We start from the raw sequence: 19,804 nt of genomic DNA, 5'->3' as shown, positions 1-19,804 counted from the left end.
TCAAATTCATCGTCACTACTCTTGCCAACGATATGTTTGAGCACATTCCCTAAGTTCCCGTTCTTTAAATGCATTAGAATTTTCCTTCTCCCCATCTCCACCAAATCCACGTTTTCAAATGAAATGCTTGGTATGATATAAACCTCACATGAATGCTGACAAAAATGCAGTTTAAAATTTGAGTCTTGTTTCATTGTTGTCCAGATCAGATGATTCTAGCTCTGTGTATGTCAGCTGATCTGCCAGTGAGCTGGACTGGCACACTATCCATGTGCAACTTATTTGGATAAACTGAGTAATGTTACACAAATAGCTCTGGGACAGTGTTTTTCATTACAGATGCTTGCGGCTTTATCAGTGCTTACTTAGTGGTGTTGTAAATATCAAAAAAACCTGTAAGGCAACCTTTGTTTGATAGCTCTTGAGCGTGTCAATCCCCATAGGCCTCCGTGTTAAAATGGAACAACAAAGCAGTCTCAGTCTCTGAAGCTCATTTAATTAGATACATAATTATATCAAAGCTTTAACTTATGTGCTGCATGTAATTATGGGTGTACAGGTAACTAGCTCAGCTCCACCCATTCTCCATCTCTTTGTTTCATATCCAAGAGTTAGGCGGAGCCGGGCACTGCCAAGATGACGATGGCTGGATCCACTACACTCAGCTTCAGAACTGCTGTTCAGGAAGCCTATGGGTGATGTCATGTTTGTGTACAGTCAGAATGTATTTTGATTTTGAAGGAATTAAACTAAACATGGCTACAATCATTTGAACCAGGCTAGAAAGTAATCATATCAGATTTATTTACATGTGTATTATAGGAATTAGTTCTCTGCGTCAAGCCCATCCAAATGAGCACACTTAAGAGTAGTAGGAAGCCATGCAAGGGGCCCGGGGAGCAGTTTTAGGGGTTTAGGTGCTTGCTCCAGAAACCTCAGGCCTGGACGTACACGGGACTGAACCAGTGACCTCATGGTCCCAAAGGTGCTACTTTAACCACTAATCCACATTTATGCATGTGTATGTGTGTGTGTGTGTGTGTGTGTGTGTGTGTGTGTGTGTGTGTGTGTGTGGGAAGAGAACTCACGCTGGCCGAGCTGTGCCTCAGGAACCCTCTCCCTGATGATGCGGCAGGCGTCGTAGACCATGGTGGAGGGCTCAAACTGCATGGTTTTCACCACATTCCCCACGCCGATCTTTAATGACAGAGCCACCATGATTGCTGCTCTGCACCTCCACCCAACTCACACCTGCAAGACATCCCAGAAAACGGTTAGTCAAGACAAGTCGATTGCATTAGTCCAATATCACACCAAATTAAATGCGTCAACAATATTGTCGGATCTGACCCAACCATAAGTTTAAACATAAACTTTTTTGATCAAAGCATTCAGACTGTGAGCTTTAGAGATACTGGCTGGTTAGCATACTGTTAGCTTTGGACCATTATCATCACTATTACTGCACTTGATGTCTGCTGTCTTGATATTTTCCAGAACTGAGAAGAGGCTTCTGCTGCATAGTTTTATAATGCTCTTGGAAGAAGAATTGAGATTTAGTATTTAGTTGAGACAGTGTGGTGTTCACGCAAAGCTATACACCAAATCTAAAGATATTTAAGTTTGTTAGTTGATCCTTTATTTTGTTAAAACATCCAGGTTCAAGTGTTTTTGTATTGTGACAAAGGTTCTTTAATGTGCCAGTATAATATAGGAGTTTCTTAATGCATGCAGAGCTAGACTGGACTGATTTTGAAGTTACACACAGTTTAACACAGTCCACAGTGCACACATGATAGGAATTAACACATAAGAAAAGCCTTTAACAATCACCAGGGGAGGTCATTTACATCTTTACAAAACAGAAAAAAAAACTGATCGGGAATCGAATCAGCCAACACTAGATGTTATATTTTCGGGACCAGAATAGGGCTGGAAAAAAAACAAAAAAACTGACCCAGACAGATTTGACCTTCTAAATAAATTTAAACTGACAATTTTAGTCCCTGAATCTAATGTCACATCTCAACCTTTAACGCTGAGAAAAGTCCTACGGATCCTTTCTATGGATGTATTCTAACAGCTGCTATGCTTGGATGTCACAGCTCTGCTGCTATCAGATGAACACTGTGCTATTGTTGAAGCCCCGGAAAAGAGGGGCTGGTGCATGGGCTCAAATTAGCCAAATTTGAATTATAAAGAGACACAAATAATTCCATAGTTTGTAGTTATAAATAAGCCTTTGTTAAGCTGTGAATACAGGGAAAAAATGACTTTGTGAATGTGAAGAAGAGAAAAGCTAAAAATTATATCCCCCCACACAAGTAGAGTTTTATTCAATTAAAATTTTCAATTTTATTTATATAGCGTCAATAACAATACAAATCGTCTCAAGACGCTTTACAAAACCCGGCCTGAAACCCCCAGAGCAAGCCTGAAGGCAACGGTGGCAAGGAAAAACTCCCTTTTAACAGGAAGAAACCTTGAGCAGAACCCAGCTCATATGGAGGGACCCATCTGCCTAAGGCCAGCCGGGTTTATGTAAGAAGAGTTGTATTCTTTTCAACGCTCTCTTGACCAAGCTTGGTTTATCATAGATTATCACTTTACTTTGGGGATTTCTCAATTCTTTTCTTACATTTCCCAGTAGAGTGTTAAGCTGATATTAAAATGAGGAACACTGCTGATATTTACATGCACATAAAAACTGTGGGAAACACAGTTGAGAAGGAAACTGTCTTACATAACGTGCATGTGTGCATGTCTATATAAAACCAATCTGAATGGTCAGCAAACATTTCCCATCCAACCCTTAACCCGTAGTAAGTATAATGATGAGTTAATACATCACAAACTATGCCTGACTCCTCGACATCAACTATTTGTCATCATTTCTAGCTTCATGTTTTCTGCCAGAGCACCATATCACTGTCCACAAAGCAACAAGAGATAACGCTACAGCAAGATAAAACATGTCACAAACTAAATGCTGTTGCAAAATGACCCAACTGAAAAAAGAGAAGCGAGTCCTGTCTGGGTTCAGGCGCATTTTAATAACTGAACCACGATGGTTCCCAATTAGATTTTGTACGACCAAATTATCAAATGGAAAGCTGACACAGTTTATGACTTGTCTGTGGGTTTGACATGTGAGCGGCACGTTCAAATCACAGTCTTTTAAGACACCGATTAGCATAGCTTTTACCTCTACTGCAATGGATCACATGAGAAAACGAAAAACCAACAGATGAATGTGGGAGTGTGTTTATGACAGGGAATACGTAGGACCAAGAGACACTGCTAAGCAAGTTTCTTTTGAGGCTGTGACATCTTGATGCAGAGGCCGCATGTGTTGGCATCAGCCCCTCAGAGGGGATCGAATGTCACAACACAGACGCCCTGACACCCCTGGCCTCGCATCCTGCTGACACTGTATCACTATCCGTTTCTCCTCCTTTTTCATGCTCGCTGCTTGTTGACAGGTGGATGCAGTAGGAGTGTGCGGTAGAGGGGATCATATCTTAGGATATGGATGTCCAAATGAATGCCGGGTATTGTAGTAACTGATAAAAAACAGACTGAAATGGAAACTAGGCAGGAAAACTCCCCCTTTCCTGGCAAATACAAGAAAGTAATGAATATATTCATTCTCCCAAGATTTATTCCAAGGACTTAATAGTTCATTATTAAACTGAAATAGTGTCAAAACAGGCTGAATCACACAATCCATTAGTAGGAGCAGTGTTAAAGATATAAGTGACTACAAATTCTTGTTAAACTACTTAAAGTTAAAGTTTTGTCCCCTATATGATTTATTTGTTTTGTAATGTGCGTCTCATAGTTACCCTACAATAATACCGCTAGTACTTGACTCATCTCCAATCAACTGCCATTGCTGTTCCTGTCCATTTTCTATTCACTAATATCCACGTTAGCTCATTTAAACCAGAAGGAAAAGTAAATGGGTAAATGAGAAGCACATACCTGAAGTAAACCAATGTTTTAGTGACGGCCCTCCTGCCCAGTCAAATGGTGAAGCCTGGGTTTCTCTTCCCTGGTTGGAGAAAAGACAAGACACAAAGCAGGTTACAGTCATTTCATTCATTCTATTTACAGACGTCACATGCACTCCTACACCTCCATCACAATTTCAAACACAGACTGCAGTTTGTTACCTAGCAATTTCAATTTCAAGTAAATTCAAACTAAGTTCTGTGCTCACTTCACTTGTCGACGGGCAGGGGGAACCCCATCAAGAGGAAGAAGGCTGGGACGAGTCTTAAGAGCAACAAATATGGTGAAAAGCTTAGTGGAGGATGGGTTGAATACGGGCTTAACGCTGCAGAATCTTGTAAACACCAGGAGGTTCATTACGCTGAGTCAAGAATATATTATTGTGCTGGCTGAAATACAGTGGCAGGAGGTCATTTTGGCTAATATTTATTAATCTGTTAAAGAAACATGTCACTGACAGCAGCATAAAGCTCCCTTAGTGGGCTTAAACCTGTTGCTTTAAAGTGAAAGAAGGTCTCATTAATTATTCCATTTCACAGGAACCAGCAAAGACAGAACTAAATACGTTTTCTTTAATTGTGGGTCTCAGATAATAGCTGGGGACTTGGTCAAGAGGAACAAATCAATTATTTAATGTTTTTTTTTTTTCCTCTTTCTATTTGACTCTATGTTTATTATTCTATTAGTCCACATACTTGTACAGGTACCTCCTGACTCATCTTTTCCAACCTTATTCTACTCAGTCATTTATTGACATTCTTGTGCTTCTACCTCCTCTATGTTGGGGTTTCGTTTCATAGCTCTCAGCCCTCTGTCATGGATGAAATCATATCTTTCATTCAGTCATATATCTATACAGCTATTTTAGCTCTGAGTGCGCGGTGGGTCAGGTGTCTGTGGCTTCTTCTCCAGACAAAATTGGATCGTCCTCTACTCTGGAATGACAGGGTTCCTGCGAGGTCCCAGTCAGATCTCCTGATGTCATTTCCTGTTTAAAAAGCCCTTCAATGCCATAAAAGGGCATTTCAGACATCAGCATACTCCCAACTATGATTCAGCTGGGAGCTGGGAATCCTGTGTGCAGTGAGTGTAAGGCCGGCTTGCTTGACTCAAGGAACAATAAAAGCTGACTAATCTAAAGCTCATTCCGGTCTGTATGTTACAGGTGCTGCCAAGGCTCCCCTGTCATCAGTGGGTGTCTACAGCGTTAACTCTGAAAACATTTAGCAACTCCAGGGCCCTGAAGTGCCACAGACCACAAAGTCAAGGCCACTTTGACCTTCCACCCTTCCTGTTTAATCAGCATCAAGCCCAAGACTGAGAGATAATCTTGTTTAAAAACATGAAGTCTGCAGACTTCAGACATTGGACGGCTTCCCGCTCCACCCTGACTAAAAAGAGGAAGTACCGAGTCAGAACAGTAATTACAGCAGTTAGAAAGAAATGAGGAAGAGCGCTCTAAAGAGCCTGTGCACTCTGAAAACACTGTAAAACAACACAAGACAAAACATTAATCAGTGCATTTTCCTTTATATAATTAAAAGGTGAAAAACGTAATAAAACCTTTCCTAGCTAACTTGACTTCTGTTAGCTACGGCTGTCCATCATGTGCAAGTGACAGCAGCCAGTTGTCACCCTGGAGCCAAACATCCGGCCTATCTCCAGCAGTCAGATACTGAACATGGCGGTTTCTATCTCACGTCCTTCAGGCCTGACCAGAGTCTTTTAACGTGTTGGCAGAACTGTCTGCCAACAGCCAGAGAAATATTACAAAACTTATCTTAATATGCCAGAACAACACTTCTAACTCACCACTGCTCTGACACGTACATCATGTCATACTGTAGAGCCTCTGCATAAAGTCAGCGCTGCAAACATTAGCTAATGCCTGACACTTGTTCTGTATACCACTGCGAAAAAGAATGCATATTGATTTATTTTGCTTAAAGAATAAGCTATGTCAGGTTCAATACAGCCATTTGAGCCACTGATAAACAGTGCAACATTTTAACATTTTTGGTTCGTCTTGCAGAATTCCTCTTATAAGCTCTGTGGAACACGTGATACTGAGCTGGAGGGGTAACTTGTTATAAGACAAATCATTCTAGATACTGTCAACATTCTATAACGTACAACATTAAGTATTAAATAGATCAGCAATCTGCGTTTAAATACCACCAAGTGACAGAAACATCAGAAGGTATCACATGAATAGTTTGGAATATAAAACAAAATCTAAGCTAGAATGGAATTCACCTGTCGGTTCGTGAGATACAATCAGGAAAGACGTGCAGGTCGAAGAGCGTGGGGCAGTGTGCGCTCCTGCTCGTGACAGAAACAGAGAGCGTTTAGCAATATGCGCTCTTGTCTGTACTTGTGTTCTTGTGAGAAGTCATCACTTGTTGCCCAAGTACTGTTCCACTGTACGCATCTGAATAAGTACAGCCAGAACGTCCAGATGTGCTCTTAACCTGCATTGTTTTATCAATGAGGTAACTAGTGCGGACCTGGGACTTTCAGGCATCCCAGTTACCTGGGGCATCACAAGTACACTGTTCCAGTTCCCTGGAACAGTGAGTTCTGAGTCTGTACTTCAGAGTAGAACTTGTCAAGTCCCAACTACCTTGTACGCAACTCCAGAGTTCACATAAACGGCCAGAGACTAAGATAGGAGCGCTCGACGGAATGATCATTCGCACTGCTCAGGTCAGGAGGTGGCACTGAGCCCATCGTCTGTCACACTACCACTTCAATTCATAGCCCTGATGAGCTCCAACACCAAATATTGATTCCACATCCACGGCCATAAAAACAGACAATGGCACTTTCTTCATTATCATGTTATATGTTTTATCAGTCATATTTCTGTTCATAAATAATCAGTCAGATCTCTTCAAGTGATGATGGACCCCCTCATCTTCTCTCATTTTCCCACCTCCGTTGTGACAACTGGTGCTCACTGGTGTCCTCACACATTAACGGCCTTGAAGTGTGGCATTAAAAAAAAGATGTAAAGCAGAGGAAGGTAAAACAACACTCCCAGAGGAGGACTGGCATCTGATGTCAGGGTTTATTTTAGCCAATAATGACCCATTTAAATAGTTGTCCATGCAGCGTAGCTTCTTCCGCATCTGCCCTGATGCCAAAAGCAAAAATGCCCCAAAAATAGTGAGTGAAAACAGCTGTTCATTACACTGTTGTTGTTTTGTTTGGGTCCTAGCTCCATCTTTTCACGGTCACTTGTGATATTAGTCATGTAGGGCTGAAGTTAAAAGAAAATCTATTTTCCAGTTCAAAACGATCTTTATTTGAAAAATCCAACATCGATTCATAAAGTAGATTTCTTTTATAATACGTGCCATTTTCCTGCATCTTATCAATAGAAATGTTGCCGTGGTTGGTCCACAAGTGAGGGAGATCCAAAACATAACAGAAGTTACAGCACTGAGAGGTTTAATTTTAAGCCGAGTTGCTGATACTGAATCATAGTCAAACAGATTCAGGAAATCAGAATCGACACCCAGCCCTAATGTCAGGTTTATGAACTTTATCCTTACTAAATCAGTGGGAGTGCGTGTTTCTCAGAATCCACAAAAACCATTCAACCGTGGCAAGTATTACCATCACAACAGCATAATAATCACGTGTGAAAAAAATCCTCCAATCAGCATTTCTCTCTTCTGCTCTGCAACCTGCAAAAATAAGTCCTGTGAGGCTGTGGTCAGAGGGATCAGAAATGTTTATAGGATGCATTTATCTTGGCTTTGTTCCAGAGATGGGTTGGCACTGACAAAAAGGTAAAGCACCTGTCCTTGCCTTTCACTTAAAGCGCATGGGTGATGACAGTATAGCCTTAAATCAAGCTTGTGGTGAGGAACGGTTCACAACGAGTTCACGTGGGTGCACACGGCTCTGTATGGGTGCATAAAGTCAGCCCTACCATTACTGTTCCCAGCCACACTCACACATCCTGTGTGCCTTCAACAAACCCCGTGTGAAAGCTGCTGCAGATCAGTTTATGCAGCACACTCACAGCTGCTGCACACACTGCACCATTATCAGCAAAAAGTATATTCCCGTCTACTAGTGAAGATTCACTGGAGAGTGTTTTGAGTTTTTTTTTTTTCCCATCTACAGCTGCTAGTTAAAGAAAAGGGAATCGCACTATCAAGTTAAAAGTCATTGCTGCTGTTTCATAGAAGGTAGCTGTCACAATACCTATATCTGAAAATAACATTTGGTCAGTCATCTTTCACTACTCTGCTGCTACAGGAAGCCTGATCGCAAATGTGTCAAAGCAATGTAGACACAGCTGCAGCTCAGTCTGATGAATGTGGGACAATGAGATGGCCATGACAGTAGTGATTATTACACTGCTCACTGCCAGGCACAAAATGAGTACATTAGTTAGCGTTATTACATGGCACCGTGTTTACTCTGCTGTGACGCTGTCAAAGTAATACAATGTTAGGCCTTGTGGTGTAAAACACCAGCAACCAAACCACAACACCCCCAATGTGAAATTCTTGCTCAGATGACATGCCCTCTCTTTCTGCTGTCACATTTTCTGTCTGCATTCTACGGTAGACTTAAATAGCGAGAACGCCGCCTTCTCTACTGCTGTCTCTAATTCTCTTCTTTCTCTCCTCACTGTCTTGAATATTGTCTTTGGAGCTGAACATCCAGTGCACTGGAAGATTTAAGTAAACAGGAAACCTGGGGTGGAATTTATAGGAAAAAAAAAAAAAAGGAAATGAGGCTAATTAGCTCTGTTTTGGGCTGTTCTACAGATCAGATTTCACCGGATTAAGCGGCATTTAGTGTGGTGCGGGAAAGGTATATGAGCAGAATTTGGCTGCATTTATTGTTTTGTTTTTTTTTAATCCAGCAATTCAAAATTACATACATAAACACTGAGTCCGACACATTTTATACTTTGCCGCGAAAATTTGAAATACAAGACAAATTCGCCATGCAGAAAGTAGTTTCACCTGCAGAACTATCCCAGTAGTTTCTAGGTCTTTTTTGTTAGGATGGCCAGTTTGTTACGCTGCTAGCAATACACATTAAAAATAAGACCAACAACTTTCCTCAAATAATTCATTTTGATCAGCACCTGGCAGCACAGCCGTCCCTCGCCACTTCACGGTCCACTTTTCGCGGACTCGCTACTTCATACATATCTAAATTTACACATCGCGGAAATTCCGCTATATCGCGCCTTCAGCGGAATCAGAGATCACTATCGAGGGCGAAGATACTACTGCACCACCACCATCCGGCCAAGCGCATGCTGAAGTGGCGGCTTCGGGAGAGCTTTAATGTTCCTCTTGGCTGTGCAGTAACATCTCATCATCATCATCGTTACTGCACAGGTAATTCATCATCATCATCTTCTTCATTCAAGTAGTATCTTCAATGGTGTGTACCCATATTAGATTTTTTTTGTTGTTGTTGTTAAAATTATTACGTATATATGTTTAAGAGAATAGAAAAGAAAAGAATAGAAAAGAGTATGGAAAAGGTGAATAAGAGTGTGGGATACATACATTTACAACAACATAGTTAAAAAAAATAAATACATATAAAACAGTAAAAATAATAAAATAAATATGTGGTCGCTACTTTGCAGATTGTCATTTTCCGCGGCGGGGTCTGGAACGCAAACCCCGCAATAAACGAGGGGTTTGCGTGCCTACGGTAGAGACTCACAATTTAGCACCTTTGGATGACGGCCTTTGCACGTCTGGTGTCGCTGAGGGTGCTTTCACACCTACGGTATATTTTTGTCTGATTTAGAGAATGATTGACACAACGCTGTTAGGCAATATTACATTTTATTGAGACAACTGCCCTCAACACATATCAGGAAATAATCTCGTCGAAAATGAAGCATCATCCTCGAGTCTGGCACTGGCATTTATTGCTGCTCTGTGGTTAATGGACCAGCGTTCCGTGTACAACAACATGTTCAGTTTGATCGAGCACCCAGGCTATAAGTTGTAACCGACATGATGAGAAGGCCCATAGCTGCTGGCAGACAACTCTGTCGGGCACACAGCAGTGTACACGATCAGGTGTGCACTTGTCCACAGACACCTCAGGTAAACTGCTTGGTTGCAGGATAACAAGGCAGTCGTGTCTGTGAGAAACCTGTGTTTGGTTTGTTCTGGGACGGGGTGCAACTTTTGCGTTCACACCAGCGCAAACCAACCGATCTGGTGAAGAAACATTCCCAGTTACAGAACAACGATGTAAGTGTGAAACCACCCTGAGTCAACTGCCCTTTTTACAACTGCAACGAAACCAATGCAGAAAACGTGAGGTCACAGTCATTTTTAAACGTGCGACACTTCCGGACGATAAATATAGTGATCAAAATATTTTATTATTTATTTTTCTACTGGGGCAGTTCTGCACTTCCATACTAGGCTGATTCCATTACAAACAACATGAATGACGGAATCCTTATGCAGAAAATATACATTATATAGATGCTAAGAAGAAGAATATCTCTGAATCACAACTTTTTACCAACATGAAGTAGGTGGCCCAGCCCACTGCCTGTATTTTCTTGTTCTACTGTGTTACAGGCTGCAACCTTTGAGCAATGGGTGTGTAGCCCCAACCGACCTGCAACAATGTTGGATCCATACAGAGCTACAGGTCTGCGTCTGTTTAACAGAGAACAGGGCTGAGCTACACACACTAAACAGAGAGGCCACAGTGCAGGAGATGAATGCACTTCAACTGCACTAACTATGCAGGACTAGAAAAAAATGATTTACGCTTTATTTCTGTGATTCCCTGTGCTCTCAAACGCTGATCCCTCTCTTCATTCAGTCGCTGGCAAACTCAACGACTACTGCTCTCTCTCACTCTTTCATTTTCACTTGTGGAGCCTGGCAGTTTACAAACGGCAACCAAAAATGCACTTTAAATGATCTGCTCCGACTGTTTATAGGAGGGTCCATGCAGTGCATTTCGGAATGATTTTCGATAAATAAAATGGAAACAATCGAACGTTTGGATTTCTTAAAACGTCTCAAAGCACACAGCCTCACAGTCTTTCTAGTGACTGGGCTTAAATACATGTTAGAGGCTTCGTTCCTTATAAGCAGAAGTCATGAAGGGCGAGTTGCCTCACTGGCAATTCAACAAGTCCTCTGAAGCTACCCACGGCAATGAATAAAATAAATAAAAATAATACTATTTTTCTTTCTATCCAACATTCCTTAAAGAGAAAAATATATATATAAATCATTTCAAAGTCTGACATGGAAAATACAAGAGAATATATGTATGGAAATGTTACGAGTATTTCAGTCATAGTAGAAGTAGTACATCTGTATCTTGGATCTGTGTCCACCAGTGAGCAGTCCTCATTTCTAAAAGAGAAGTGGCACTGGAAACTGTTCTCCGTCAGTGGAGCATGAGTGTCATACATTTTGTCAGTGTCATACGGTAGCACTGCCAGTACAGACATATACACCAAAACAAGATGTAAATAGAGTATGTTGCAAGAATCTGAAGGGCTTGAATTGCATTCTATTGCACGCTTCACCTCTGTAGCTGGTGCCATTCCTAATAAATAAACACGCAGTCCATTTTCCAGTCAGTCAAGAAGAAATTAGCAGCTCATCAAGAGCTCCAAACTGTATATCTTCTCTTCTACCTCCAGCACTCGAGAGGAATTCAGCAGCGCATTCCTCTGGAATACCAGCGTCAAAACACAGGCAGAGGAAGGGAAGAAAGAAGAGAAGCTTTATTCGGCCTTATGTCACTGGCAGCCAGCATAAGAACTAAATGTAGCCAATCCCAGCGGAATAGAGGAATGTGAAGAGGGAGAAATTCTGTGGCAGAGGGAAGATAACATCTCATCATTTGAGGCCGTTTTCAGCCTCAGAGAAGTCAACTAAAAACAAAGCTGTTTGGAATATACACTCCAGACTACAAGTATTTAGACTGTATATAATATATGCATTAGTTAATTTTATTTTTTAGTTTATTTTTAGGCTCTGTGTTTCAGAGATCTGAAATAAAATACACATTAAACTTCCAAGTCTGCATTTTAATTCAAGTCGGTTTACGTTGATCTTGTAATGGGAGCTATAATCTTTTAACTGATAGTAGCCAAACTGAAAGAACTCTTGGACACTGCTTCTTAGGAAACCGTGTGTCCTGCAAACCATGCAGCAACATCCGGAGCTGAAAAATTAGGTGCCAAACACTGCAGTATCTAAAATGGCCACATAAGGCTGGCTTCAAAAGTGAGTCAGTCCCCATGGACCCCCCCCCCCCCATGTTAAAATGCCCAAATTTTATTAATGACATGACTACTGTACTGAGGAGAAATTGAATCTAACTCTCCTGTTTAAACTGTATTTAGGCTTGAAGTTTTGAATAACGAAGACTTTGAGTGACATGGCTTGTCTTTATCTATAAACAGTCCATGGTTTGAATTCAATTCAATTTTATTTATAGAGCGTCAGTAACAATACAAATTGTCTCAAGATGCTTTACAAACCCCAGCCTGAAATTAGTTCACTTAATTCATGCACAAAAGAGCTGTCTGCTGAGGAACCGAGACTGAAGAATAAATATCTCACCTACCGCCATTTAGACACACCTACCCAAACAAGGGTCTTTACTGACTTTTACTTAGTTGGAACCATTTTATGGATCAGTACAGAAGCTGAACAGGGCAACACAACTGATGATGTTCAACAAAGTTAGATGGCAAGAAATTCCACCATTTAACTTTGGACAAGGGTCAACAGGAAGCCACTCCTGATGATGGCCTCATGACGCTGTTCAGAAAAGGCCACCAGCACAAACACATTTAGCTGTTGTTTTTGTCCACAGCATAATTCAGTTTGTCTCGTTTCCATGGCTCTGCTTTTGTTTTTAACTGTAGAAAAATGTAAGAATAAAGAAAACCCCTTAAATGAGTGGGCGTGTCCACATGTTTCACTGGCACTATGTCTTTATTTCCTGTGTTTATCTACACTTACTGCATCAAAACACTGAAAATGCTGAACTTAAGAATGTAGGTCTATATTTCTTTCATACATTCATGCTCATCAGTTCCAGTATATTGCCAGGAGAATGTAATAAATATTTTTTAGGAAAAGTAGATATTTAAAATGCGTGGTGGAAAAAGGATGCATACATGAGGAACGCACAATTAGCAGAAAACAAAAGTGTTCTATAAAGCATCTTCAGACAAATGGAATGAAGACTGAATCAAAATGATAAAAGTTTCCAACTTGCTCTACCTTTCTCATTGTCATTTGAACATGTAGCTGTTGGCTTATGTAGTTTCTGTGTTGTTTAACTCAATATTATGGTTCATACTTTGACGGTGGACCTACATGGTAGCGTAGAGTATACCAAGCATACTTTATTGGGCCACGGGCCATCTGAGGGTGTCCTGTGATGTCTGGCAACAGAATGTTGTTAGTGGTGGCCTTTGGGTCCTGTGGGTTGAGGGGAGGGGCCTCTGTGGATTAGACTTGTCCCAGTGCATCTCACAGGTACTTGATACTTACTGTTGTGGCTGATAGGTGTGTGTGTAAAAATAAAGTATATCAACTGCACATCTCTGCATCTAAATGGAAGTCACCCACTACCAGTAAAAATGAGAGCCTTGTATTTGTATTACTCTTTTTTTCAACCCGTCACATTCTTCAGCCTCAGCTTACAGGTCTATATATTGAACACAGTTCTATCAAAATGCTGCAGGGTTTCGAGTTAAATCACTTTGATGAATGCATGTTGGAGTCTGACATGCCATGCTCAGTACACTCTACCTCAGTGAAGGCAGAATAAAGAATGCAAGTTCTCAGTCATTAATGCTGACAGGAGAGACTTCTAAGGGCTGCTGTGTAAAAAAAAAAAAAAACTCTTTGGCTCAGCAAACACCATACCCTCCTCAGGCCCACTGGAGCACACTGTGTACCGTTAGTAATGTTTTTGGGGCTACGCAAGACACTGAATCTGTCACTGTTGTAACACTGCTGGCTTGCATGTACGCAGCCAAGCAGCCGTTGTCTCGGTATCAAGGAAAGCCCACCTTTAACTTAAAAAACTATTCACTAGTCTGTTAGGAAAGGGAAAAATAAATCTTTTTTTTTCTAAACCTCTATGCTCTCCAGCACGTTAGTCGTGCTGTGAGATCAAAATGAATCAAAAGAATTCATGGTAGTCACGAAAAATCACCTTACTACTTTATATGATCTTTAAATGAAGAGTTGCTTTTGGCTCTGGATACTCCTCAGTGGTCTGACTGAACTCCCCAAGCATCTGACGCAGGCTTGGGAATTGGCTCAAGTCTAAAACAAATGATTTCTTGTGCTGGAGTAGTGGCAGCACATGTTGTCTTGACCAAATATGGCTGAGTGAAAACACAGCAGCCCAATCTCTGCAGCACGCTGGAATGAAAAGCAGGTTTCCTTAACTGGTGTGAGAGTGGGCCATGACACAACACACTGACAGCTATCCAACTGAGCTCCTACTCTATAGGCTGGATGAGTGTGGCTGGTGGAGTAGCACTCGGGTTACAAGATCTCCTCAGTCTTTGGGTTCTCATTTATGTTTGCATTCTGCATGTATGGCCCATCCTCCCTGGGGGAGCGACCGATATAAGGTCAAACACAAAGCTCGAATTTTGATCTACAGAGCCATCCAGTCTGAAAATGTTCAAAGCATTTTCACAGTGTCATGATCCAATGATCTTGAATGGGTGACAAGCTATTACTATAGGAAAGAAATGTCAAAGATGAGACAAACTATGCATTTGGTCACTGTTCTGGAACACTATGACACATGCAGTAGTTGTGTGCTTGGAGAATCAATGGGACACCTATAGAATAGCTGGGAAGGATAGCCACTGCTTCACATCATAATATGCCTTGCACATTTTCGTCACTGTCGCAGAGAATTTCATGTAAAATAAGAGCTTGGACTCATTGCACATCCTCATGACTGGCAGGGTGTGCCGCCTCCCACACCCTCTGCCTGTCTCCGAGTTAATCACAGCAGCACTGGTCAAGGGTTTTCATTTGGCCAGGTTTCTGTGTGTGACCACTCTGCTCTTTCCAGTTCTATGCATTTGTCTTTGACAGGTAAGTTAAGAAGGGCAGGCGTAAAGTTAATTAAGCCCTAATCCGTAATATCAATATTCAGGTTACTGCCATAGCCAGTAACTTCAGTATTGCCATATCCAACCTCTCTCTTTGGACACTGACCTTTTTCTCCAATTCAATTATCCTCGGTTCTTATGCTGTATCAAAGTAGTCAACCCCTAGGACTGAAGCACTGAGGCTTCTGCTTTATCTGACCTTTTGAGAGCAGCCTCAAGCTCTCCAGAGTGCTTATCAATGCTCCGTCCTCATTGGTCGCTTTTATAAACTTGCATTACAAGATCTGGGTCAAGTTTGTTGGAGATAACATATTAGGTCTGGTCACCATGTTGCATGCTCTTGCCAGGCATAAAATAAGTGTCTCTTCTTTGTCTCTATTATTTTGGATTCTTCCCAATGTGTCATAAGGCGATGGCCGAAAGTACAGTGTCTTGCTCAAGGACACTTCGGCAAGGAAAGCCCATGACTAGACAGAACTGCTAACCCTCTGGTTCATGGAGAACCTGCTCTACCTACTGAGCCACACCCGCCTCCTTGCGTTCTATGTTTGCTGGCATCAGCAGCCAAGCATTGTCACAAATGAACATCTACCTATCAGAGCGAGTCATTCCTTAAAGCAGACTACCGCTTGTTTCAGCACCATAAGTCCACCTCTGTGTAGCGTGGACAGTGAGCGTCTTATCAGCACTGCAGCTAACTCTGTAGATAAGAAGAATACTGTTTTGGTTTCTTGCATCAGCTTCCTGGGATTTAATTTAGCAGTATATTAATAAAGAGTCTGTCTTTTTGTTATTAGCCTATGACTCTGTGCACATTTGAGTTTTTTTCTACTTTTTAAATTTGGAGAACCAGGAAAGCAAAGCTATATTTGTATGACCTGACTAACTGGTGTATTAAAAAAATCACCGCATAGAAATGAGTCAGAATAAGGATTTTCTGGGGCAGCTTCGGACAGACCCTGCAACTGGTAATTGGTATGAGTCAATAGCTCTTCCTGTGACCACCCAACTGGGATCGGCTGCAAAAATGCTGACGGGAGCACAACAACAAAAAAAGTCTTAAGAGTCAAGAGCTTAAAAATAAAGGACAGACATGGAGGCGTTGAATACAAACACTGGGGGATACAATGCATTCTGGGTAAGATGTCTTCCTTCTCATTTATCTCTTTAAAGAGGAGTCTTAAAACACTTCAATTGAGCTTTCACTGAAGATGGAACCTGAAATTGATCCATCTTAATACTGTGGGAAAGACCCTGAGGACATCACTGCTAGCTGATGACTCCCTGTGTACTGGAACAGACGCAGTGCTGTCTACACCCTGCTGAGGCCAGCAGTGGTTCACAATGCAGCGGAATTGGCTATGCCCACACAGGAAGACAACCATCAACAACCTGCTACTTCCTTGCGCAAGTGCAGCTTTAACTGGAACCCTCGAGCAGGGAAATGACATTACTACACCACTGCACAACGACTGTATTAACGCAAATAATTCATTCAATAGTCAGCTGAAGGAAAATTAAACCGTTTCTGTTAAGTTATCACACAAAACCACCTGAAAACTTGTGGTTCAAACGGTTTGGTATCATTGTTCCAACTGCCAACAGGCTGTACAACACCAGCCTGAGTAAACAATAACCCACATGTTACACTTGGCTTTACACTTCTGAGTTTTGGTTCTCACAGTCATTTTTGCACAAATATATCGATCTTTTTTTTTTGCACTGCCCCAGTTTGCATGAACCACTACCTCACCATGTTATAGTTTTTAAAGATTATTTATTTGTAATTTTTTTTTCCACCACCATGCTATATGTACAGAATGTCTTTATATTTCTATTTTTCTCTATATATTTTGTGTGTTGTTGAGTGTTGCTATTTTTTTTGTATATACATTTTCAAATTTGTATTGTGCTTTTTGGTAATTCCCCTGTCAAAGTCATTATTGTTTTTGTATATATATTTGCCAAATTCCCTGCTACTGTAATGTAATTTCCCATACGTGGGATTAATAAACATGTCTTATGTCTTATTGTCAGATTTGGACTCTTTGGTGAGGCAAAGGTTTATTTCAGCACCCAGTGCAGTGGAAGCATGTGTTTAAGTACAATATATTCCTTGTACGGTGCCATAACAAGAAAGAAAAGCTTATTGGTTAATTGACTAATCATTTCAGAACTGGAACATCTCTCATTCAACAGCCACTTTTGGATAATTCAGTTTGTCTTTGAGACAGTTTTATGCAGACAGTCAAAGGTAGGCGTGTGAAACTGACCGTTTAGGGCAGCCTATTTGATAAGTACACATATGGAACAGGGAGAGCAAGTCACATCAAAATATTAGTTTCCTGCCAAAAAAAGAACCTACAGTGACGCTCACCTTGGCTATAAAGAACCTTTTCACTTGCAGTGTAAGGAATCTTGGGTAATCTAATCCAGAACATGATCCAACACCAGCTTTCATCTGAACAGCCAAACTCTCAAATGTCAAAAAGACTTTGACATTTTGAAATTAGCTTGTCTTCCTTCAAAGTAAAAGCGAAGCTAGTCACCAAGATGACTACAAGACTATAACATACTTGAAGATAGTCAAAGTTGATCAGAGTTTGATTTATACTTGTGCACAATGGAAACAACCTCCACAATGGACAGATAACTTATCATCACATACATGTAATTATTAATATTAATAATGGATAATTTTTCCTTTATTGAACGCTCATGGGGAAACGCTTTCTCTGCTTTTGACCTATCCATTCATTCACACAGTCAGATGTACACTAGGAGCGGTGGTCTGCCACTTGTGCAGCACGCGGGGAGCAGTTTGGGGGTTTGATGCTTGCGTAAGGCACCTTAGCCATGGACGCTGGGGGTTTACCTTTCAGTCTCAAAGTTGCTTCTCTAACCACTACACCACACCTCCCACAGAGATGTAGTATGGGAGTAGTATTTTTTCCTTTATGCGGTGATTGAAACTGACAGTGTTTAATTTGAACTATCAGGCAGAGCCAACGAAGTTCTCAGAGATCTGTGATCACTTCCCAAAGTTCCTTGCAGGACAGAGCTGGCGACTTATCGGATCATTACGAGAGAAGGAGCGGAGAGAATCCTGAAACAATTCAAACAGAGAAGGACAACACTTGAACATAACCAAAAGCAGCACATGTACGCTGGGGTGCTAATTTCGTTTCACATTGTGTAGATCCAGACCTTTGCAGTTGAGGTTTCTGCAGGATCACTTTATTTTCACTGTGTTTTAATTAATGGAGAGTCAAAAGTCTGAACACTGAATGGAAGCAGTCACTTCATGTATCAGCAGCAGCATTAGTAAGCCATGCAGCTCTGAATCCACGCTGCTATAAGGCCTCACAGAATCCTCCCAACCTGCCTTATACTGCCCATTACTGACACCAGCTAATCACTCAAACGCCAACTTGTCTCCGTGCAAATTCCTCCACTCTGCTGAACACCACATCGCAGCGGTGTAAGAATTTACACCCGGAGGCTATTTCTTTCCTGCTTGTCTGGCAGCTGCATAAGACGCCCAGCATCCACCTCTGAGCAGCAAGCAGCCTCCACAATGAGGAACAAGAGCTGAGCTGAAGCAGTGCTGTGGGTCAGAGGGGGAACAGCTTACGTGTGGAGGTGGTCTCAAGACAATGACTTCTTCAAAGCGGAGGACTTTGACAGAGCCGCAACATGTCGTAACACTCAAGAAAGCAGCCACTCACACGTCACCTCGTCAAAATGTCAGACGCCCTTCTCATCGTACGGAAACTTAAACAAAGTGCATGTTTCTTGTTGGACAGTACCACAGCATAGGGGGGCAGAGGGGGGGGGTTATTTGGTGTTTGAGTGGCGCTTGTTACAGAACAGCGAGCCATTTCCTCTTTGTGTGGACTACAATTGTTATCATATACGCGGCAGTCGGTGCTGTGTGGACCGCAGCAGGCCCGCGTCTGCGTACGGTTACCGAGTCCTCTTGCCTCCACATCGAGTCTCTTGCTGACGTCAGGACCTTCTCTACAAACTTTTCAAAGTTAGAAAACTTTTGGTCTGACCTGAGCGCGTGAGTCCTCTCCGGTGCGCGGCCCCCCTCGAACGGTGAGAACCAGAGTTGTCGCGCGGTTTTCAGTTAGTCCCCGACAGAAATCAAAAGATTTCAGCAAAGGGGAAAGGCCAAAAAAGAGACTTTTTCCTCGGTTCCCCTCCGTATCCGCTCTGGGCCGTGGTGCTGCATAAACCCCACCCTGGCTGGGTGCGTCGACGTGCAGTGGGGCGGTGTCTAGCTAGCAGTGCCACGAACGACTGTGGCCAACGTAAAGTATTTAGTATTAATTAAGAATTTAAGTGCCCTGTCCAGTGGAAACATGGTTAATAATTACAATATATCCCGTGTACTGCAACATAAACAAAAAAAAAAGAAAAAAAATGCAGCAACTCATTTATTTATTTATTTATTGGTTAATCAACTCATCACTTCAGAACTAGAATATCTCTCATTGGACATCTTTCAGTTTGTCAGCTGGACTGTTTTATCCAGACGGTCTGACATTTCCAGCCTATTTGATACATTAATACACATTCGGAAGAAACAGCAAAAGTCACAGCAAAACTGCCAAGTAGAGGCATAAACCTACATTGGTGCAC

At 41.7% G+C, this 19,804-nt stretch overlaps 1 protein-coding gene across 1 annotated transcript in view; it reads right to left on the bottom strand.

The window, feature by feature from the left end:
- Nucleotides 1–19,521, bottom strand: part of tln1 (talin 1) — a 63,477-nt gene extending 43,956 nt beyond the window's left edge. The window contains exons 1-3 of the mRNA XM_084572256.1: nt 19,216–19,521; nt 3,985–4,054; nt 1,089–1,251 (exon numbers count right to left, since the gene is read on the bottom strand). Of these exons, the coding sequence (XP_084428382.1) occupies nt 1,089–1,218 (130 nt within the window). The 5' untranslated portion in view covers nt 1,219–1,251; nt 3,985–4,054; nt 19,216–19,521. The remainder of the gene's footprint in view (nt 1–1,088; nt 1,252–3,984; nt 4,055–19,215) is intronic.
- Between the last annotated feature and the right edge of the window lie 283 nt (nt 19,522–19,804).

Source organism: Chelon labrosus, assembly GCF_963514085.1.
Source record: "Chelon labrosus genome assembly, chromosome: 22".
NCBI lineage: Eukaryota > Metazoa > Chordata > Actinopteri > Mugiliformes > Mugilidae > Chelon > Chelon labrosus.
The sequence above is the reverse complement of the archived record's forward strand: the minus strand, read 5'-3'. Positions and strand labels throughout refer to the sequence as shown.